At 41.4% G+C, this 16,482-nt stretch overlaps 1 protein-coding gene across 1 annotated transcript in view; it reads left to right on the top strand.

Annotated features, from left to right (window-relative positions):
• The first annotated feature begins 571 nt into the window (after positions 1-571).
• The window catches only part of THEMIS (thymocyte selection associated), an 88,706-nt gene continuing 72,795 nt past the window's right edge, over positions 572-16,482 (top strand). The window contains exons 1-3 of the mRNA XM_086877023.1: positions 572-3,194; positions 3,927-4,093; positions 4,489-4,931. Coding sequence (XP_086733149.1) covers positions 4,841-4,931 — 91 coding nt within the window. The 5' untranslated portion in view covers positions 572-3,194; positions 3,927-4,093; positions 4,489-4,840. The remainder of the gene's footprint in view (positions 3,195-3,926; positions 4,094-4,488; positions 4,932-16,482) is intronic.

The following is a 16,482-nucleotide window of genomic DNA, read 5'->3' as shown; positions in this document are numbered from 1 at the left end:
CATCTATACCTACTGAAGAAAAAATTTTTACACAAAGACCCACCCATCATGTTGTAACTCATGTTACAACAGTTCATGCTTCAGCCAATTCAGCCTCTGTCTCTCTGTGAACAATCCATGTGTGCCATTGTAGGGATGAGAGTTTTTTTCCTCATGCTGGGGATAGTTTATTCAAGCTGAAACCATCATTCTACATCACAAGGGCCATTGGAAGGGCACGTCTGTCAGGTCAGTGTTGTGCTTCTTGAATGGGTTGTATGAAACCCAGCTGGTATTACCAGAACCAGTGTGGGTTAGCAAAGGAATACCATAGCTCCTGAAAGTCTCTGCAGCTTCTTTTAATGCTCAGTTCACCTCTGGAACAATTAAATATAATACTGTTCACCTGACTTAGGTATTGAGACAGTAGATTCCTATAAATGAAGGGTAGAAATATAGCTAACTACCCATAGGAATAGACGACCTCACTCCCTCTCTTTATCAGAATTGTTCTTGATGGTGTCATAGAGTCCTTTATTTAGTCAAGGCTTAAACATTCCAGGAGTCCAGTGTTCCCTTGGGAGATTATTTCACAGCTCAGTGCACCTGTGGCAAGGGAGGATTCCTTACAGTTTAGTCTGACTATTTTTAATGGGAGGTGGAGTTTCACCGTTTCCTGGTTTCGGCCAGGACAGGGTTCATTTTTTTACAGCAGCCAGTAAGGGCCATGGCTAGAACACTGAGGTTATTCTATATCACCTCACATCATTGCCAGGGGAGGGGAAAATGGACCTCTGCTTCCAAGGAGAAGGGGTTCCTTCTGGTCAAAAAAATCATGGCAGGGGGGCCATTTGGTATTGTTTATTGTCGAATGCTCTGTGGTGAGAATTTTTACATGTGAATCACTCTCTCTTTTGTGTTCTTTTATTATTAATTTTGCTGTCCTTACTGTTCATTTTATATCATTGCTGTTTCTAATATACTTATTGTTCTTTCAATATACTTATTGTTAAACAATATACTTATTGTTAAACAATATACTTATTGTTCTTTCCTCAGCCTGTGAACTTTGCCTTTTGTGCTTCCAATTGGAGGGGAGAAGAAGCATCACGTGCTTTTTTTAGTGGAAGTACTAAATTGGAGAATATAATTCCTAAACCATGACAACCTTACACTGGAAAAAAAAATATGCAAGTGTATTGAACTTCCTGCAGTATCCTGAATTTGATTCAAAAGATAGTGTAACCATTCCATATGAGCCTCACTCACACCTGTCTCCCAGGTCCTATCTGTTCTGAGTTTCCTAAAGCATTTTCCTCTTTGGAATTACTGTTCTGCCAGCTATATCAAATACATTTTTCTTATGTTTTTAAGTTCAACAAATGGTGCATATATTCCTGTAGACATAATGCCTAGTTTCATATTTACAGGATTGTTTTAAAGTCTCTTTTCAACCAGCTCAACTAATGGCCACATTTATCTAACAAATGGTCTGAGCTCAAAAAATATTACAAACCTTCACAGGTTTAGAACTTATTTTCATTGGAAACTTGGAACATTTTACTGCCTTTCTGAAAAACAATAATTAAGCCTATCAGCAAGGTAGAAAAATATTCCTGGATATAATTTTCAAAGTTCTGTGTTTTGTCTATGTGTCTATCCTTCTGAATTAGCTGACTGCTATTTTACAGTCCCATTCCCCTAGAGTTGGTTCTTGGCCACCCTCTTGGGGAATAAGCAGGGCTTTTCCACTTGGGTAGATATGTGTCCCTATTTGTGTGCACCTTCCAGAGCAGCTGGAGCTGCCAACACCATGGCTGCATGAGGACTCACAGTCACTTTGGCTTTTGTGGGTTTGGCTGTGCAACTTGACCTTCACCCCATGGCTGGCAGGTGGTGGAGATAGAGTGGTCAAGCTGATTGTACCTGCAGGTTCACACAGGGCAGAGGTAACACTCAGGTCCTGACAGGCTCTTTGTGAAGAATGCCATAACTTAGAACTGAAGAAGGGGTAAGGGGAGGTTTGTGATCTCTGTTCTTTCCATATGGGGAAACAGGGTCAGATATTGCCTCTTCTCAGTACAGAATATATTTATTTCAGCAGCTTGTACAAATCTTCAATATTGAAACTGGACAAAACAAAAGGAATTTTTCTTAGTCAAGATCCTCCTAAAAATTCAGTCTGCAATATGAAAACCTCCCCAAAGGGTCCCTTATTACTATCAGTCCATGACGACAATCTGATGATCTCTCATTCCTAGATCAGGGATGGTTTGGAGATGGCAAATTATTTTCCTCTGCACTTGGCCGTACACCTCGAACTGGAAATCTCCCGTGGAGCATTTGGAAGAGCAGGCCAGTGATTCTCATTTACCAGTCTATGTATTAGCAGATCTAGGGACTCCAACATATGCATATGACCAGCGGGTAGCATTCCTGATTTAAACTGCAATTTCAGACAAGCGCATTTCTAGTTCCTCCATTGCAGCTAAGATGGCTGGTTTTGTTAGGTTGTTGATAAAATCTGGTTTCTGCACACACACACAAAGCACAGAGGAATAACAGTGGCTGGGGGAACCCCAGAGGTATTTCCAGGGTATTCCCATGCACATTACAGAGGCTCTGGGCCTCCAGAGCTGCTTGCATGCCCCACTGGCAGCAGGATAAGAGGCCACTGGGTAGACTGTGCCTAAGTTCAGCTGCTAGAGAGATCCCCACTGCATAAATACATAAGTGTGTATTTCCTACTAATACATCAATCAGCCAGAATAGGGGAGCAGGATGAGGCCACCAGGGGTTGTAGGTTTTATATAGGTTGATTTGTGTCTGGCAGTGTATTTATGTGTATAGGTGCTGTATACATCTGTGTGTCTGTGCCTATTGGAAACACATGCTGCTTGTTGGCCATGGGAGCACAAATTTGCAGCTGCCTTTTCCATGCTGTTGGGCTGCTGGATTCAACAACAGAAACCAGGTTTTGTTCTGGATTTTCTTGTGTGGAATCCATGTCTTTTTGTGCATTTGCTTTGTTGGATTCAAGCAGTTTTGAAAATATTTATTAATTTGTGTATGTGTTTGCCATTCATATTAAATGCTCTTTTGTATTGTTGTTCCTGGCAGTCTTACCAAAGTGAAGAGCCAAATACAAGTGAATTGGGGAACTACAGAAATGGCCTTAGGGGCTCTTTATTCACTGATCAAAACAATGTGTACAGGTAAAGCCCAGCTGCTGGCATTGGCAGAACACCTGACAACCTTGGGAGCATGTACCAAGAAAGTTGGCTTTGAATTGCTAGAGCTGCACACAGAATCTTAAAAAATACAAAGATGTCCCACTGAAATAACTGAAACCACTCACACTTTTCACTGTTTTGTGCTTGTAAGAACCAGCTTTTTACCATATGGGTCTTTTGATTACCACTGAATATAAGTGTTTTCCTCAGCAATCTCTCAAATCAATTAGATTTGTGTAATTTCAAGTATGTTTTCTTGGGATGGGAGAATAAGTAATGTATTGCATTAAAATAGTTGATGAGTTGTTGGCTGTGCATATTTTCTAGTATGGGTTTTACTAGTAAATCTGACTCCAAAATCCCAAGTCCAGTTACTCCTCTTCCCTGTAGCACCTGCAGCATTAACAACTGGCAATAGTGAGTTCTGCACCTGGAGACTCCCCACTTATAAGATATTTAACATTCTCAGGAGAAATATTTGTTAAGACCAAGTTAACAAATTTTTCAGACTCTATAGGTAGCCTAGCACCTCAACAGCCAGTGCCCCCACTCAAAGAATCTGAGTTTAAATTGTAACATTTTTATTATGTAAGTAATATTGTCTCTTGAAAAATATTACATGTAGAGGAAATGAAGCTAGCAAGCTTTTTGAAAATAACTGGTTGCTCGCTGTTTTGTCACAATGTCATGTTTCTACTTTCCCTGACCCCTCAGGGAGACAGGAGAGCAGTGTCAAAAAACATGAAATCACAGTCACTTCAATTTTCCTTATGACCTGAGTCTGCTGCTTATTTGCTATGGCCTTGTTCTTCAGAAGTGCCCTGCTGAAACAACAGTGCTTGATCAAGCTCAGAATGGTAGAGCTGGGATCAGTGCTGGAGGTTTGTCACCAGCACAGTCTGATTTTCACCTGGTACTGTCTCAGAATTCCCTCCCAGCTGAAGCACCTCAAAATCAAATTCCTACAAATCATTGGTGGCATAAGAAAATGTTGACTATTTTGCAAAACAGAATTGTGTTTAAATGTTTGTTTAGAGGAAGAAGCAATTTGTATTCTATTTGTATATCTTAAATCCAGATAAAATATTTAAGACAGCAAAGTGCTTCATTTCTTTTCTTCAAAGGCTACCTATGGTTTTGAAGTGAACACCGAACTATTTTGTTGTGTTCCAAGAGGGAAAAAAACCCAGCCAAAAAAAACCCAACACCTCACCCAGATATGGTGGGTTTTTTCCCACTCTAGGCTGGGCTGATATTCAGTATCTTCTTTCCACAGGGTCAATAACTATTGCTGATGAAATGGAGTTTTGTAGCAGATCCCCCTTTCCCCTTTGGAGCCCAGTACCCACAGCAGCCTCCCAGCCTGGCACAGACCCTTGGTGGATGTGGGTGCCAGAACCACTGAGGGGGCCTCCAGCTGCCTCACCCCACTCCAGCTGCACCCATGGGAGGAAGCAGCCACAGAGGGAAGGAAGCAGAAGTACCTCCCCATGCCACTCCTCCCCTCTGCTGCGGAGCTCCCGAGCACAGCATGCACCAGGCTGAGGGTGCTGCTGCCTTGAGAGCTTTTCGCTGGTCTTTACGTGCCACGTACTACAGCGTACTACAGTACTACAGTGCTGCCGACCATGGCCTCTACCCTGGAGAAGTTCATTCATTCTCTGGACCTCAGAGCCCTTCCCAGGGTCCTCCAAATCCAGTCAGGCATCTATTGTCAAGGTGAGCATCTAGTGTTTTCTGGCAGGGCTTTGTTTGACATCAGGTCACCCTTCAGACTGGAATGTGGAATGTGGGGGAGGCATAGGAAAGATGCTCATGGAGCTGTCTCCTAGCAGTTTACCAGCTGAAGAGTGAGTGTTTTATCAAAGGCTTTGGAAATGTCTTTGGTGCAGTGTGCATTTGGTCTTCTTTCTGGAAGTGGAAAAGAAACTGTAGTTAGTCCTCATCATACCCTGGAAAGAGTACTGGAATAAGACATGAATTTGCTTTACATTTACACAGAGCCATCAATCCAGCAACTGCAAATCACCTCACAGAAGTTAATTGATTTAACTCATCTTGAACTTCTGGGGGTGCCTTCTGTCTCAGAAATAAAGAACCAGGGAGTCTGGGAAATGACCATGAAGGGCAATAAAATTTTCCTGAAATTCTGTCTTGTATTTGGAGGCACTTCAAATGTGCAACAACTCAAAGAGGTTGGTACGAGTTGGACAGGAGCAATACAGGGCTAATATTTTATTTTCCAGGGTTTTCCTGCTGCAAATCTGTTTTTATGATGTTTTTAGTGCTCTGCTTGTGCACAAAATACACTCAAAATGTGGTAAAGAGGCTTGCATTAAAGGGAAAAATCTACTCTTGGTTTGGGCATGGACTTTGTTCAATAGCAGTGAAGATACCAGGCCAAGCCTGATGTATCAGTCTAGAAAAAGAAAGTTACCTCCGTGCCACTAAAAGGGAAAAATTTGGGTTCAACTAATAAAAAAGAGAGGGTTTCATGAAATGAGCTGAAGTCTACTTCAGCTTCAACCAAGCACCCACTTCAGGATCCACAACATCTGTCTTTACATCAATTTAAATATTTCCATGCTGCTCCATTGTAGTAGGAGAGAGGAGGTGGCCATGGAAAATCTGATTGGCAATCAGTATGTGTGGTCAGATTTTTCTTTTTGTGGAGTGACAACAGCCTTTTTGGGCAGAGAGGAAATGGGAAAGGTCATATTGAATCTGTAATGGTAGTGCACTGCCCATGTGCTCCTGATTGCCCATCCTGGCTGCTCTGGAAACTACCTATGAATAATACTGATGTACAAAAAAATTGTTCTGGGAAATAAACTTAGGTAAATTAGCAGAAAAAAACTTTTAAAAATACTCTTTTTCTGAACTTTGCTTTGTGGCTTGTTCAAGTTTTATCTTTTAAACTGGTCTGGCAGCTGTGACAAATAAGTTCTTGATAACAAAATTACAGTCTAAATGATAAAGAGTAAAATTAAAACTAAAAAAGAGAAGATCACCTCCTTAAGCTGGTGTAGCCACTGTACTCATCGCCTTTCATGCAGCTAGGAAGCAGAAGTGATATGAAAACCAGCTGTATGCATTTGTACATGTAGGTATGCATACATATATGTACATATGTGTACACAAAATACTGTGAAATGTGTGTGCATATATATGTATGTGTATATATATATATGCACATAAAATATAAAATAATGGTAACATAGCTGTCTGCAGGTTTCTGAGTTTGTACGGTCTGCATCCTGTTGCTCACGGATGGTAAAACTTACACCAGTACATTTTTGTAGTCAGAATACTTCAGGTTTTAATTCTATTTGCTGTCTAAACCCTTCCACATGATGAGAAAAACACTGTTGAGTTAGCCCACAGACCATTCTGCAACTATTCCTCACATGTGGAAGAAAAAGGCTATTAGTTGTTGACTAGCCTTGCTAGGGGGGAGTGTGTGCTCCAGAGACCTGAGAATATTAGCATTAAGAAGTGACAGCCCTCATGCTGCTCCGATGCTTTTTTGGTCTTCAGCAGCACCACCTCTTCCTGTCCTCTGCTCCTGGTGGCTTCTCAGCCGTTCTCATCGTGCTCCACCAGCACAGCAACTGCAGCACCGACAGTGCATGAGCCTCTTGTTTACACAACAAGCAAGATTGATACAGTCTACTTGGCTCCTTGCCCTCCCAGCCAGCATATCCCTAAAGTTTTTGCAAGTACCTAGAAAAACCAATGTCCTGTAGTAGGCTTTTGTGGGTTCCTCTTCTTCCTTGCTTCAGAGGAAGATTGAGATGCTCAAGACATTCAGTGCCTGATAGGTTTGCAGGATCTAGGGCTTCAAAAGGTCTTCTCAGGCCAGGCCCTCGCTCCCTTTCTCTCCCTCCTTCCCTGAGCTCTCTGTCTGTGTCAGATCTTTCCTGAATATTTTCCTCCCTTCTGTACTTGGCAGCTGGGGTGAACACATTGTTCTGTGATTGCATTATGATTTATGTTACATTTTCTGTTGCAAGACTAGTGCTTCAAAGAGAGTCTGAAGTAACTCCTGTAATATTGCTAAACAGGAGAACAGGCCACTTCGAGCACTTCAAGCTTCCATTAGGACAACCACTCTTTAGTCCTTCCTCAGGCAGATCCCTCTGCCCCTGCAACAACCTTTTGATCTCTCTTACCCCATGCAGTACACCAGCAATCACAGTGTGGGTAATGGCAGGTCTGTCGGCAGGGAATACGGGTTTATTGCTGTGGCTGCTGGGACCAAATCTGAGCACTTGTGCACTGATTGTAATAGTCCCCAAATGGCTGCACAGTCAGCCCAGTCAGCTAAGTGGTTTTGTGGAATGGGATTTCATAGGAATCTGTAACCATTCTCAGCACAACCTGCAGACAGCAAAGAAGATCGATTGTTACAGCATTACATGTGATCATTTGAAACTGATCAATCACCAGGGATACCTAATTTTCCTGTGTAAATATTTAAAATAGGAAGAATTTTTGTATATGTAAATGTTAATGTAAGTCCCCTCTTCACAACCCACCCCCCCCGCCTCCCCCCCAAAAAAAAGGCGAGGTTTTTTAACATAGCTTAGCCACGTACATAGAATGGCTGACAGAGTAAATAAGGGTCTACTACATCCATTAGAGCTGTCACATCAAAGACGTAGCAGCCAACCAAAGAAGACTACAGCAAGATACGTGATAATAAGACAACACAGTGTAATTGATTCTCTGTTCTTCTCTGGTGCTCTGTGTGCTGTGGGGATGAAACTCTCTGTTTACTCTACTGGAAGCAGCATTTTCCACACAGTGCACTTAGGTCTAATGATTTTACAAAAATAGGACTTGCAAGCTAGCCTTACAGTTTCTGACAGATTTTCAGTACCTCTGGAAGTATAACAAAAGTGCAATGCTTTGTGAGGATGGACATCTTCCATGTGGTGAGGTATTTTTGTTAGAAGCTGCAAAGTCAAGCTCCAGGGACAGAGTGGGAATTTACTTGCCATTGGCAAGGTAACATCTCTGAAAGGTAACATTTTGCCTCTATGCAGAATTCCTCAATCCATTCTGCAGCCTGTGTTGCACCAAATACAATCTAGGTCTCTCCTTTCAGACCCAAGCCTGCCTGCTACTGTTCCCAGTGGAGAGCAAGTAGAAAACATATGCTGTGTGCACTCACTCTACCATTAGTCTCTCTACTGGCCTATAAAAATAAATATGTTCCTGCTGATATTAATGGAATATGATGTGTTTAACTGTACTTCCCCAAACTGCAAATGGATGTGACTTTATAGGCCCTGCTTCCACACGGAATACTTTCAGCTAGAAAAGCTATGGGCAATTTAACTTTTGCTGTTGGTAGTGAATACTATGATTTAGACACCTTTCTCAAGTTTCTGTTTACCTCTCTGCTCCTGGCATGAAAAAGAGGAAAGCATTTCCCTTGAATTATATCACTGATTTTCATGCTACACCTTGACTTTGGGGTTGATTGAAGCCTTACCAGTTTGTCTCTAGGTAGAATAGTTAAGGTTTGAGGTGCTTATTCACACTCTCATGTTCCTATTCCACTTTGGCTCCAGCTGTGTGGGGCTGCAGGGTCAGAGACCCAATCTGCAGCTATCACCTACACCAGCATCAGAAATGTGGGGTGTTTCTAAGAGCCCTGAGTTCTTCCAAAATGCTTTTCATCATTATATTCAAAAGTCCAGACAGAAGCAGATAAATTGTTGTCATACCTGATTTGAAAACAGAAACACAGGTGAAAGGAGATGGTAGTTCTAAAAATGCCAGAGATACCTCTCAGGACAGTTGCTTTGGACTCAGCAGATATAATGTCTTAGCTACAGAAATCAGAATGTACTGTTGAATCTCTGAAGGGAATCGAAAGGATGATTACAAAATGAAATCAAGTCTGCCAGATACAAATAACTTGGTAATCAGCACTGATTATAAAGGAACTACATTGCAGACCAAAGTACATAACAATTTCATAGTCCATTAAAATATGTTACTAAAAAATTAAAATGCTGAAACTCCATTGGGAACTGATTTGATTGATCAAATATCTTTCTTTGAACATTTTAGTAAATATTGACACTTAGTGAGGTAAGTACTGTCTGACCACTGATTTTTACAAATAACATGCAAGTGTGGGCTTTCATCTTTATGTTGCAAAAATTATGTCTGTTTTAATACTGAAATAATTATTTTATGGGTAATTGAATTTAATATTTTTCAGGCTTAATTTAACCAGTGGCAGGACAGTAAAAAGTGCCAACTCTAATTATGAATAATGAAGAACCGCTCAAGGCACCTCTTCTGTTGGTGTTTGTTGTCATTAGCCTACCCACAGTCTTCCCATTCTTGCCCCACCTAAACACATACATCAGTAATGGTATTCCCCTATTTCTTCAGGGGTTGGGACTTGCCAGAGTGTGGGGAGAGTTTGTAGCTCTGCTCTGTGGTTCAGTGATTTGAAAACAGCATGTGTGTTGTGTAAATTCTAGGACATACCCTCTTTTACAAAAACATTAGGAAACTGTGCTTCTTCTCTGAGGAGAAGGGAACTCTAAGCCAGCACTTAGAGCCTCCACCTCTGCAGGCTGGGGATGCAGTGAAACAGCGTGCTGTAGCTGTGGTACTCCAGTTTCTGAGGTTCAGGAAAGTGCCAGATCTGTGCAGGGAGAAGATATTGGGAAGAGGCAACTGTGGGATGTGGCATGAACATCCTTGGTTAATGTCCTTCCAGACCTAAGGGATCTAAATATTCTTAGTATTGACAGGTTGGGATTCCTCCTCTGGGAGGTGTTTGGTGAACTCTGACAACTGCATGAGAAGCAATGCCAAACAAAACCCTTTGGGTGAATAGTTCCATTTCAAACTCATTTGGTGGTCTATAAACAACATGACTCATGGTCCCATGTGTGTCCACATTCGCTCGCTGTCTCTGCAGTTTCGGTTTCACTCTCTCTGGTTCTGTGACTGGGAAACGACATCTTTCCAGCATGCATTTCTGCAAGCTCTTCAGGGAAGTGATGGGGTCTGCTGGCCATCAACAGAGTTCAAAAGGTCTCATTTACCCTGTTACGGTAGCTAGGTGAACTGGACACAAAAGGAATCCTTATCTATCCAGTCTCAGCTGCCCCGAGTCCTAATTTAGACAAGAAATATCTCTCAACAATAACAGCTCAAAAATGATCACAGAGGGAAGAGTTTTTTTGCTCTTTCTAAGCCAACCTAGAGAGAACAAATCCTGCTCCCTTGTGTGATAAGCTGATGAGTTGATGAAGGCTAAGCTATGCAGTCTGTAATATGTATGAATAAAACAAACTGCCTCTTCAGGATTAATAAAGCTACTTTTTCTTACAAAAAGCAACAAGTAATTTAAACAGAGGCCAAGAGTAGACAGCTTTGATAAAGATAATTAGGGCTGTATTTCTTCGAGGTGAAATATCATTAAAAATGTTCTCTGTATTTACTGGTTGGATTCTCAGTGGAGTATATGTCAAGGGAGGACTGTACATGAAATTGGTGAAACTTGTGGTACAGTGCTTTCACTTACTAATTTGTGTCTTTTTTTTAAAGATAGAGAAGCCAAAACGATCAAAAAGTGGGAGGGTGGTTTCCTCTGAATACAGTTGTTTCTGTTCCTCTTGACTGAGCAAGTAGGAGCAAGAGCCTTAAGTACAGCCAGAGTAACAGATAGTTTGGATTCTCTTTTGTGGTCAAAAGTTGGAGCATATTGGTAAATTTTCTCTATTAATACAAACCACTGAAACTGCTGCCCTTGTTCAAGTGCTTCAAATGTTTTATTCTAAACAAGAAAGAAAGCATTCTTCAGTGGCTGTGAGAAACCCTGCCTTTTATGGTTCAAATATTGCTCATTTTATTCTACTGCTGCCCTCAATGGAATGACTCATCCAGACACATTGAGAAAATTCTGACACTGGGTAGCTGTCACTCAGGGTGAAACTGATTTGAGGATCTCCTTTGAGGGGATTTTCTTTCTGCGACATTCAGTTTTGGGCCTCCCTGTGGATGGCACAGGAGGTAAGCAGAATAGCCAGGTTGCCTGGTGTGTCTCAATGCAGAGCTTGTCTTGGCGAGTTGAAGCTCTCTAAATTTTCTGGTGTCCTGTAGCAGAGAGCTTCCCAGCTGTCATTGCACTTGGGCTCCAGGGATGTGAGGAGGAGGTCTGCACCAGGAGGGACCCTGTCTCCCTTCCCATCAACCTATAAAAAGCTTATAAAAATACCAAGATAATTTTCAATAACTCAGTTTCTGGAAAGATGAAGGGACAACTATGTTGAATTGCATAGGAGGGAAGATCCTGGGATAAACCTCCCACGATACACAAACCCATGACCACACACTGCTTCTGAGCTACAGGGCTTTTGTGACAAGACTTTTTCTTCAAGTACCTGGTGATCTGTTCATAAAGGAACATGGCATTTGTCTAGGCCCACTGTTTCTGGTTAGCTCCTTTGGACATACAGTAATGGCACAAGGGGCCTCATGCTCTGATCTCAGTAGGGGAAGATGCTTAAACATGTTTCCAGTTCTGGACTGTACCTGTGAAGTGCTCAACACTCTGATCTGATCCTGTAACTCAATTGGAGCACTTTCCTAAGCTTTGTCCAACAAAACGTAGTTTTTCTGTTGAAAATACATGTGAATAAACATATTACATGCAAAGTAATTAATGTAGTAAAGAAAATAAATCATCAACAGCTATAACAGTGACTAATACAGTTCAAAATCACATTTGGGCATTGTCTTCACTGCTGTAGTAATTCTGACTCATTTGGGTAAACCCAAATAAAAAGTCAAAAGTGCTTCATTGGGAGCTGGGGTTTCACTTGCTTTTGCCATTATAGTGGGTGCTGTGTGCATAAAACTCTGCTGCCACATACAGTGTGTGAACCTCTGGATTGATGAGAATCAGAAGAATGCATTTATTAAAAAAGAAAATGTCCATAAAACTTATCAGGAAAAGAGTAAATCAGAAACTGCAGAAGTATTTTTTTTAAAGTCCATTACGACTGAAATGGCTTAAAGCACTTGACGTTAAAAGTTTGACTTTATACGGCAAAAGATAAATCTTAACAGCTTTTGTTTTTTGATTTTTTCATGCTGGCAAAAATCAGACCCTTCACAGCCTAAGTAGGTATGATGTAGATAAGATGTATCTTTGCATAGAGTCTTCTGGAATATTTATGTACCAAACTGATCAAACCTAAAGATGTTTGTTGCTTGGGACATGTTAAAGAGAGAGGAGTTTTTTGAAAGCCCAGTAAGTTGCTCTGCCACTTGACAAATCCACACCACCTTCATGACCACTGCTATCCTCGGGCATCTGGAGCACTGTGTGGGCACTGGGGAGCTGGGCTCACTTGCTCTCACTGGGGCACCTTCTGGGGGAAGGAAGGGAGGAGTGGATACACCACACAGGTGTTTTATCCTGTTTGCAGCCACTCACACAGCCTGGGGCTAGAGAGAGAAGCTGGGGAATGCTTCCTTCTTTGCCTGTCATTGTTCATGATTTCCAGCCTCTTCCCTACAAGACATTAGATTATTTGAGTTTAAGTGGAAGAAATCCAGCAGGTTGCTGTGCATCTTTGATGCTCAGGAGGTATTTGATTGGGGAAAAAAAGCAACCTAATGTCTCCCCATCAGAAATTGTTTGCTTTTTCTTCTGCTTAATCAGAGCATAAAATGATTAAAATTATTATGCAAAACTCTCCTCCTTAAAACTTTAAAATAGATCTCTTTTCTTGCCAAAGAGCATAAACTCTGAACAATTGGATAGCCCTCAAATAATGCCCATAAAGAATGATATCTCTTTTTATTGGCACTAATTATAGATCCATTATGCCCTTCATATTACTTTGAGAGCCTTCAGCAGACTTAATAAAACTGTGATTTCAGCTGAGCTATGTTGTAGGGGAGAATGGGCTATTGTAATTCTGTCTGAATGGCTGCACCAGGGGATGGAGCCTTTACGTGAAAGCAGAACCATTTCGCCAGCCCCTGAAACATTCACCTCTGACAGTGAGGACAGCACCCATATGGGCAACCGATGACAACTTAATAGTGGAGAAAGGAGCACTGGGAAAAGGACACTGGGACAAAGTTCTACTCTTTCAGGAGATGTAGGGGGATCTTTCATCTCCCTGCTAAGCAGCCAGGTCCCCGGTTCTTTGGATCTTCTTTCAAAGACAGCTCAGCCTGCCAGCTGCAATGAATTCAGTGAGTGTTACTGAGACATGAAAGAGAGAATATTTTCCTTCAAGGATTCAAACTCATGGGACTAGGGAGTCAGTGCCTAGTGTTTGGCCTCCAAAGTAATTTGGTTTTGTTAGGAAAAAATCTTGGTCTTTGTTAAAAAAAAAAAAAAAGAAAAAAAGAAAAAAAAAGAAAAGAAAATAAAAAGGAAAAAAAATGGGGGATACTTGGAAGTATCCTTTAGCAGCGCCCTGTAGCAAACCGGCTGTGAGACTGGGAGTCAGCCAGCCCGAGTTTGAGCTTCACCCCTGCTGAATAATCCTTTGTGCCACCTTAGTGTTTTGTCTCGTTTGCATTGCTCTCCCTGGCCCTCCGTGCTAAACTGCCCTGAGGCATGCGGCAAAAGGCAGTTCCGTCCCAGTGATGCATTACTGCTGTTAACCCACGGGCCTGATTGTGAGCCGCGCTTTCCATCAGCGTCAGTGAGGCGTTCGCTCCCAGAGCAGTCACCCAATGGAGCTCCAAGCTGCTGGGAAGAAAAAGGGACATAGTACTGAGATATTTTATTGTTTCACCTTGCATTATAAAAAATTTATCTCAGTGGTACTGTCAGATGCCCTGACATGAAGAATGATATCCTCCATCTCAGGCATTCACTGTATTTATATTTTATATTGCTGTTTTTAATACAAAAGTGTTCTTGTACCTGTAATGAGAAATAAATCAAATAAAGGGCTTATGTTGGGGAGGATAGTGGTGTGGCTGATTAAAATTTTAGGAAAGATGGAGGGAAAAGGTATTGAACCAATTGTGGTGCTTGCTTTGATCTGATCATGGTGGTTGATAACCAAGATAGTCAAACTAGAGATGAGCTTATGAAGGATATAAATGTGGTTTTTATTGAACAAAGTAACATTCCAAAAAATGTTCTTTCAAAGGCAACAGGTTCTTTAATTACAGCCTTCAGGGGCATTGTTTGATCACTGTAAATAAGCTGCTTTATTCTGGCTTCTTCTAAAATGTTGGTTTGAGGGGTTTTTGCATTATATTGCATACATCTTTCTCAAATCAAAAAATTCTGATCTCAAGGTTACTTGATTTACATTTACAAAGAGTTACATTTTCTTTGTGACTTGAGTGGGAAAAACAAAGTTATTGTTTTACAACAACAAATAAATGTTTAAAAAGTGTATTTTAATTTTATTTTTCAATCTATTGTGTAAGGGGGTCCACATTACACAGCTGAAGTAAAATATGGCTCTCAGTGTCATATTGTCACAAACTGAGAATTTTCAAAATGTTTTAAGATTAATTATCATGGCTTCTAAAGGAAAAAGAACTTTTATTATCCTTTCTGAAAGCTGTGCAGTTTCCCTGGCTCCCTTTTACCAGCACAAATATTTGCTGCAAGTGTTTAGGTAATATTTTTCTTGTCTGAATGTAATCTTCATTGTATTATTCCAGGCAAACTGCCAAGCAAGGGCTAAAATCAGGACCAAAGCAATCTAGTTGCAGACAAATATATAATTAAAATCAATACTGTATGTGCAATTGCACCCCCAAAAATGTGGCTGGCAGATTTTAATTTCATTTTTTTTTAAAAAAAAACTAGTATTGATAAAAATGTGGCTTCTGCAATCATGGTCTCAGTCAGAAATTATTCACCCAACCTCTCACCGTCATAATCTTTCAACCTTTTGGCCTATTTCAAATAAATCTGATAACATATATTTCACTATTATAAATTCACTATGATAAGTTCACTATGATGAGTTGGTCTCTGATGTCTTTAATTGGATGGAAAATGTGGTGGCATATCTCCATTATTCCATGGTTATATGATCTATCTATCCAACCTCTCTTCTGGAAATGAAAAGTACTATCTTATGGTTTTCACTGGTGATATTACAAAGCACTTTGTTTGCCAGTGGATTATGTACCTATGTTAATTTCTTTGATGGTAAGACAATAAGATCCCTTGATTTTAATTTTCTTGGGGGGTTTTGTGGTATTGTTGCTATCCAGCTCCCTGCTGGGACCCCTCTGTCCCACCCCCCGTGGTGCCTGCTCGTCTCTGGGCACAGGCGGCGGAGGGGGTCCTGGAGTGGATACAACACGGACTCAAAGTATCTAGACACAGGAGGCTCAAACTTGCTGGAATAATCCCGGGTTTATTGTCTGTCGTCCATCCGGGGCAAGAGAGAGAGCGAAATGCTCTGGATCTTATCTCTTATACCAGGGGGCAGGGGTGATTAGGGGATGCAGGGAGGTCACAGCCAATGGGAAGGGGGGGGGGAGGGAAAGAAGGTTTTCAGGTAGGAGCTAACATTACACAAACCAAAGGTGAGTTTTACCCTTGGGAGGTACCAAGATTTCTAGATGCACTACAACACCTCACCCTTTTCTGTTATACAAAAATGAGAAACATGGATTTGAGTAAGAGGTAGGTTATTTCAAAAAAGGAAACAGAAAATTTTTTAAAACATATTCGCAGCCAAAGTATGCAGGTCAGGGGCTAGAGAGGTTTCTTCGTGCTCTCTTCAGCGGCGTCTTCTCTTGGAAGCGACAGCCACTTGCTTCTCTTCTCTTCTTGCTGGTGCTGGATTCTTTGGAATAAAAGGTTTTACCCATTTCTGAGGGATCCATCGGGGGCCTGAAGGGGTGGATACACACGCGTAGCCACGCCCCCAGGTGACAAGTTCATAGGGACCCTTGGTTTGCCAAGTTTCAGGGTCCCTGATTAACACCGGTGGATGCTGTGACAATTTAAACTGATCACTACTGTTAAAATGCCGAGTTACAGGAGGATTCATGTTTTCAAATGAGCAGTTTAGGAAATTAATAGTAAACAGAGCTTTACATAGTTTCTGTTGGGGAGACATCCACACTGTCTCGCTACCTTGCCTGGCTAGGACTTGTTTGAGCGTCTGGTGCGTACGCTCGATTACAGCCTGACCTGTGGGGGAGTGGGGGATGCCAGTTTTATGTTCCACTCCCCACTGCTGGACAAATTCCAGGAACTCCTTGGATTTATACGCTGGGCCAT

This window comes from Cyanistes caeruleus, chromosome 2 (assembly GCF_971803275.1).
Source record: "Cyanistes caeruleus chromosome 2, bCyaCae1.hap1.1, whole genome shotgun sequence".
In the NCBI taxonomy this organism is placed as follows: Eukaryota; Metazoa; Chordata; class Aves; order Passeriformes; family Paridae; genus Cyanistes; species Cyanistes caeruleus.
The sequence above is the reverse complement of the archived record's forward strand: the minus strand, read 5'-3'. Positions and strand labels throughout refer to the sequence as shown.